Genomic DNA, 7,514 nt, shown 5'->3' on the forward strand with positions numbered 1-7,514 from the left:
TGAAACTCAAGGGAATCATAGTTCAGATACGGCGTCTGTCGGGGTGACCTACTCCCACACACAGAGGGCAACTGGCTATTAATGTGTGCCCCTAAATTTCAGCTGTTAATTGTTGGGTCGTCAGCAGCGCTAGGTGCGTCAGGATATGTGGTATTGTCATTTTTATAGCCCACAAGATCTGCTTCCTATATGAAAATGTCTGTTGCTTCCTCAGCTGCCCCAAAAGATGTAAACAGTGAGCAATAATTTGCTGAGATTATTGCATAAAAAAAAAACCAAAACAAAACAAAAAACAAGCTTCCTGGAGGATGTGGTCTGGGCAAACGGCAGCCCTAAGAGATAGAGGAGGCATGGTCCAGCCACTGACTGGCTCAGCGTGAGTAAACTGTGGAACCTCTCTCTATATATGCTAATAAGCCTTTTTCTATGAGAAAAGAGAGGCTTTGGATGAATAAAGAGGTGATGCTGGTGCAAGGGAGAAGGAAGCTGGCCAAGAACTCAGAGTGGAGCGAGCTGCACGGTGCGTGCGGGGAAGTCAGGTCAAGTCCAGATGGCTTCCTGAAGGACTGCTCCCAGCAAAAAGGCTAACAGCCTTTTACTCTGCAGGCATCTTCTGTCTTTATTCCTAAACCCAACCAGGACCCCCAAAAAGCCCCAGCAACACTGCTCTGTTCTTAAGGTCAGTCCTTCTGTTGGGGTCTTGGCTTCTCAGGGTGGCTGTGCACCTTGCAGTCTTACTGATGAGCCTGTACAGGGAGGAAAGAACGCGGTCATGGCAGGGCACACGGGGGGTGGGGGGGGGAGACTCAGTGACACAAAGAGGGTTTGTGCAGGGCATTCATCATATTGAGGCACTGATCACTCTCTTCCCAGGAAGGGTTCTGAACACATCAGCCACTCATCGGTATGGGTGAGCTCACCCACCTAGTGCTCTCTGCTCCATCCTAGATGTGCCCGAATCATCCTGTACACTGAGCACTGGGTCCACAGGAGGACAGCACTGTAGAGAGGAAGCACTGGCTCAGATGTTACAGAGACGGGAAGCAGATTGAGAAAAGAAAATGTGAGTGCTAACGTGGCTGCCACATAGGTAAACCGGAGAGAGACAAAAGAACAGCAGTTTCCCCAAAGCCCAGTTTCTGCTTGTGGGTCTCCATGTGGTGGAGACTCCGTGGCAGTGCTGTTAGCACAAGGCATGAGGTGCCTGTCACAGACAGGGGCATAGAACAACCTGGAGACACAGGAACATATGTTGTTGGTGATGGGCAGTGATTATAAAAACGCGGGGCATATCCTGACTCTAGCTTACTGCAACATTTCTGATTCTGATGATCTTCACAAGGAGAAGAAAATAAAGCACACTCCATGGAAAGCAAGGAGGGAAGAAGAAAGACAAGAGTCATGTGGAGAAAGAGGTAAAGGTGGACTGAAGCAGGGAGCGAGAGAGACTAGGGGGTGTTCCACAGAGTGAGGGGTGGAAAAAGCAAAAGAGACCCACACTGGGCTCTGGACAGAGATGGGACCAGCAGGAAGATGAGCTCAGGGTGGATATGGGTCCCTGAGCCAGGCCACACTACAGCTCAGGGCGGATATGGGTGCCTAAGCCAGGCCACACTACAGCTCAGGGTGGATATGGGTGCCTAAGCCAGGCCACACTACAGCTCAGGGTGGATATGGGTCCCTGAGCCAGGCCACACTACAGCTCAGGGCAGATGTGGGTGCCTAAGCCAGGCCACACTACAGCTCAGGGCGGATATGGGTCCCTGAGCCAGGCCACACTACAGCTCAGGGCGGATATGGGTCCCTGAGCCAGGCCACACTACAGCTCAGGGCGGATATGGGTCCCTGAGCCAGGCCACACTACAGCTCAGGGCGGATATGGGTGCCTAAGCCAGGCCACACTACAGCTCAGGGCGGATGTGGGTGCCTAAGCCAGGCCACACTACAGCTCAGGGCGGATGTGGGTGCCTAAGCCAGGCCACACTACAGCTCAGGGCGGATATGGGTGCCTGAACCAGGCCACACTACAGCATCACATGGAGGACATGAAGGAGATGTGGCATGGGTCCCACGTGACTAACCTTGATGGGATCGTCACAGCTCGTGCTCACTGACAGCCTTGCTGTCTTCTTCCTGGAGAATATCACACCAAGTGAAGAAACTGAGGCATTCAGTCTGTGTAAAACAGCCCCCGCCACTGTGCTCTGGCCACAGACTGGAGAGAGAGAGAGAGAGACAGCCATACCCAAGCACCGCCACCTCGTTGTTGAAACGCACCAGAGCTGAGCACAGACACCTAGACCACGTGCAATCCCCTACCTCCACACCCATGCATCACTTGCTCTGTGCAGATCCCTTCACACGCACCCCATTCCCATCCTCCCGGGGCTGCCTCTTTATCCCAGGAGCAGTACTCACCTGAGACATATGAGACAGAGCCCAAGAAGCAGGAGCTTGACAGCCACCTCCCCCAAAACCACCAGCACCACCTCTGCCATCTGACCTGATTTCCCTGCAGAAACAAATGCACTGGGCTGGGCTCACCTGGAAACCACACAGCCCAAGCCCTTCCTCTCTCAGTAGGACTTGGATTTTTGGTTTCTCCACTGACAATGTCAAGAGTTTAAAAAACAAAACCCACTGAATAGAAAAGCTTACTTGATGTCATAGCTGTGACGAGTCAACACCCCAGCAGACAGAACGATCTCTCCCAGCCCACATCACAAGGAATCCAAACAAATCAATACATAAACAACAGCAAGATATTAAAATAGAACTTCTCAGACACTATGCAAATGAACAGCGGGGCACACAAAACCTCTCTGTTCTTTACTGTCACTTTAGTGCAAATGAAAACTGCAGTAGGACATTTCAGCACACAGTGACAGGCTGTGTCTTCCTAAGAAGGACGTGAGCCACTGGCAGGAATGTGGCATGTGTGGAGCTCCTGTGAGCTGCCAGAGAGGCTGGGAAGTGACCACTGTGGAAGTCTTTGGATGCTTAGTGAGAAGGAAAAACAGAATAACGGTCTCCCTGGTGGTAATCTCCCTCCTGCTGCGTGCCCAGGAGAGATGGACAAACCCTCAAATGAAAACATGGGCTCCCCAAGCCTGGGTCCTATAGCCCAGCCCAGACATTACTCCAGAGTTCATCTTCCCATAGGCAGATGAGCAAACGTGGTCTACGCAACACTGGGGTTGAGTTCAGGATATAGAGGAATGCAATTCTGTTGTGTGCCAGAGGTGAGACCTGAATACAGGATGCCGGGGAAACATCAGTCAGATCAAAAGGCCACATTTTCTATGGCTTCTGTTTATGTGCAAAGTGCAGATGAGGCAAATGCACAGAGACCACAGCAGGTCAACGTTTGCCAGAGGAGCACAGCAAGTGGCAGTGTTGTAGACTCAAGGTTTGTCTCTTGGGACACGCAATGGCTCTGGAGTCCCATGGTGCTCCCTATTATATGGCAGTTGTTAGTGATGAATCTGCTACTGAAAGGATTATGTACTGCTGAATTTAACACTGGATGAATTTACATAAAGTGAAATTATAAATGTAAAACCAACAAGGCAATTCCAAAGTCCCCCTGAGGACAGAATTCCACAGCATTTCTCAGAGGCTAGAGTGTGGTTTAGGGCTCATTCGAGGATCAGTGTAGCCTTCAGTCTCTGGGAAAGTCTGGGAACAAGGGTGCCAGCGGGTCTAAACCTCTATCCAAACTGCATTTGTTCATGTTTTTTGGGAGCCTTTCTCTCACATCTTCCCTCCTTCACTGCTCCAGGTGCCGTCAAGCCCATCTCCCTCCTGTCTGTGCAATGGTGGCAGTGCCAAAGGTGGCAGTGACAGAACGGGCTGGTTTTTTTTTTAATTGCCCACTATTGCTGCTTACAGCATATGGCTGGTTGCCATCTTGACTTTGGGATGACGAGGGTGGAGCCACAGCTTCACCGCTACTTTGACTAAGGGCAGCCACACAGCTGGCCGACATCTTTGTTGTGGAAGAGTCATAGCTTCACTGCCATCTTAACTAAAGGCTACCAAATGTGTTCAGTACCTGTTGACAGCCAAATATAATTTCTGTCTTTAAAACTTTAGCTGTATGGATAAACTAAGCCATACAAAAAAAATTATGATCAAATCCTTTCATATGTTCAGAAGTCTACTTAAAGTCATGCTAAGTGCTCCTGTTTCATTTTTACAAGTTACAGTTTAGATCAGATATCCAAAAGCAGACAAAAAAATTGTTTAACTCAGATATGTATAATAGGTGCTAGCCCTCAAGTCTGACAGAGATCTGTTGAATATGACACTTTAAGATATTTAAACTTGCTATGACAGAGCCGCCCAATTCCTCACAGTAACTCTCCAAGGTCTCTAAGAAGCTATGGGCACAATGGCACGGATGACCATACTCTAACCACTGGGCAGATTGCCTTGGTGGCTCCCCCACTGCTAGGGCCGAGCCTGAGCTGTGGACAAAGAAGACGCCCAGACAGTTCACTATCCCACACTGTTGACAACAAGATGAGGTCAGTCTCTCCCACGTTCTTTCTCCACAGAAAAAAACCTCTCGTCTTCTGGGCCTGATGGCCAAACTCCCTCTGTGGTGCCATGAAGACCACAGTGGCCTGGGACAACCATCTAGGTAGTGGACTATGGACTAGCCTCTGTCATCTTAATTAACATATATATGCCATTTAGATTATAATTTATCCCTCTCAGGTCTCTGATGGGTTTAAAGACTAGACTAGTAAAAGAAACAACTTTTCACTGTTCCTTTATATAAAAGGAATGCACTTTACTGCTCTCAGTAATCATTACCCTGAATCTCATGGGGAATAATTAGTAAAAAATGTAAAGTTTATGTAAGTTACGAGGATCTAGGAAAACCTAAGTTACACGGATATAAGAAAGTGAGGGTCTAAGAAGGTGATTTAAGGTTGGTAAATGCAAGCTATGAAGGTTATAGGATGTATAAAAAAAAAACTTCAATGGTAATAAGAAGGTGATTTAAGGTATATAAAAGGAATTTTTATTCCTTTTTAGGCTTGAGATCTACTCTCCTTTCCCTGGTCCTGAGACTCCCCTACCCCCAACTAGACTGTGGGCCTAAAAGTTTTGAATGTACGCCTAGAGGAAAAAAATGTCTCTCTCTAAGCTCTTCGTCTTCTGCCCCTAGTACATGTATCTGTCCCAGCACTCTGCCAGCTCCAGGCGTTTCCTCGAGATCTGCATCCAGAATGCAGAATGCGGAACGCAGAATGAATCCTCACAGACAGCTTCAGCTGGGCCTGTGCTTTCCTAGCAAGGCCCTACACAGCAATGAAACAGCCTGCTCTTCCTGGACTTGGCCAATGTTCCAGCCTTTGCATCCCCACCCCAATAACAATGCCCCAAATGTCAGCAGGAAGTAGTCATAGATTGATTATCAACAAAAGGCTGGGACGTTGGCCTTCAGATCAGGGACAAGCAGCTGAAGAGCTTTTTTTTTAACAAGGTGGACCTGGCTTCCAGTCTCTCCCAGCATCTCCCAGTCCCTACATGTACAGAGGTTGGCTGCTGTATCCCACCCTGTACCCTGAACTTTCCAGCCCAGGCGCAAGGGCTTCCCCTCCCCTAGAGAATCTTCACTATATAACCCAGACATTTTCCTTCTCAAGCTTTCTGCTTTTCTTCAGCAAATCCTACTGGCCTATGCCACCAGAGCCAGCGTGGGACAACTGTCTAGGTAGTGACTGTGGACCATGTCATTTTAATTCATATATGTGCCATTTAGATTATAATTTATCCTTCTTGGGTTTCAGACAGGCTGGGGGGGGCACTTATCAAGCGTATCTGAGTCAAACAATGTAACCTAGACATTTTGGTTCCTGTGCCCTCTCTCTTTTTTTCTGTTCACACACATTTTCTTCCCCTAATTTTCTGTCTCCCCTTGAATGGCAGCTTCCCTGGACCCATTCCTTGGGACTGGTGAGCCCACCAAGAGCTCCTCCCAATAAACCTGCATGTAAATACTTTAATGTGTCTTGAATTAGCTAATTTCACTGCTGGAAGAAAGGACGCTTACCATCAAGTTGAGCTGAGGGAGAGACAAGATAGGACTTCTGATAACTAGCCACGACAGCATAGAGTCAGAAAGAGAGGGCCTGTGTGTTTCCAGCACCCACACATAGCCAGGCCACCAAGACACAGCCACCACAGACTCCTTCCTGCTTTATACGCAGGCCCTTGTTCCCGGATGCAACACTCACAGGTAACATTGAGCTGGATGGTCCTTTCCACAGTGACACCTGCTCCAGAGAGGGTCACCAGGCAGGTGAGGTTGGCACCATGGTCCTGGGGCTGAGGTGTGAGGGTCAGCACTGACGAATTTGTGCTTCTGGGACTCGAGGAGATATGGGCAGCTGACACCCAGGAGAAGGTGGGGGGTGTCCCCTGCTCACAGACCCAGGGCACAGAGCAGGTCAGCTTGCTAGGATGGCCAGCCTCCAGGGTCCCCTGGATAAGGATTTCAGGAGTCTGTGTCAGAGCTGAAGGAGGGAGAGGGAGAGAGATATAAGCCATGGTAGAGACACTGAGATGCTCCCCTGGATGGCAGACTCTGCCTCAGAACAGTCATCTTCCCTCACACAGCCCAGCATCTGTTCCACAGGCTCTACGCAGACTGAGGTACAGGTTTCCCAACACAGACATCTCACACACACACACACACACACACACACAGAGACATCACACACACACACACACACACACACACACACACACAGTGTCTTGTGGGCTCTTAAGATCCTGTCGGGTGACTTCATTGCTTACGGATCACATGCAGTGACATCCTTTCTCTGTAGCTATATTTCAAGAAAGGCTCTCTAACTACTCTGAAGAAGTACACTCCTGTGTCCTTTTTCTGTGCATCTCTGATGACCAGGGAACAGTCATGTTTCTGTGGGTCCCCAAGGAGATGGAATCGGCCTTGTGTTGCCTTCTGCACTAGTTGTTCGGGGTCATTTGTGGCGACTGGAGGGACTTCCTGTAATCTGGCCCCTTCCTGGAACCAGAAGCCAAAGACATGTCCAAAATTGGGCCCATAGGATGGGTAGGAGACATTGCAGGGCACATGGACACACAAGCCCTCTTCGACTGTCACTGACTTGGGCACCACCAGCTGGAATCTTTGCTCCTGAGCCACGGACCCTGCAAAGAAATGAGAAGTGTCTTGATCCTGTCCCATCAGCCCCTGTCCCAGCCCTGCCCCCACTCACCTACACACAGCAGGGGCAGCAGCGATGGCCACAGCATAGCACAGCGAAATGGTCCTGGGTTCCTACAACTAAGAGGAGCCGGAGGGTCGAAGCCCGAGGTCATAGGTGAGAGTCTTGGGCTTTGGTGTCACAGGACTGAGAAGAAACCACACTGGAAGTCCAGTAATGAAATCAAACAGAAAGCAGCTAACCACAGAGAAGGAACTTCCTGCTCGTATGTTTTCAGAGGAAACTTGAAGATAAAACACTTCCACT

General features: G+C 49.3%; 1 protein-coding gene across 1 annotated transcript; it reads right to left on the minus strand.

Annotated features, from left to right (window-relative positions):
• Positions 1-436: 436 nt before the first annotated feature.
• Positions 437-7,296, minus strand: LOC127192066 (myeloid cell surface antigen CD33-like). The gene is made up of 7 exons (XM_051149403.1): positions 7,260-7,296; positions 6,814-7,191; positions 6,252-6,530; positions 2,426-2,512; positions 2,078-2,161; positions 1,216-1,294; positions 437-746 (listed from the first exon to the last, which is right to left on the minus strand). The coding sequence occupies exons 1-7, from the start codon at positions 7,294-7,296 to the stop codon at positions 626-628; spliced, it is 1,065 nt and encodes a 354-aa protein (XP_051005360.1). The 3' UTR covers positions 437-625.
• Between the last annotated feature and the right edge of the window lie 218 nt (positions 7,297-7,514).

The sequence above is a fragment of the Acomys russatus genome, chromosome 7, assembly GCF_903995435.1.
Source record: "Acomys russatus chromosome 7, mAcoRus1.1, whole genome shotgun sequence".
Lineage (NCBI taxonomy): Eukaryota > Metazoa > Chordata > Mammalia > Rodentia > Muridae > Acomys > Acomys russatus.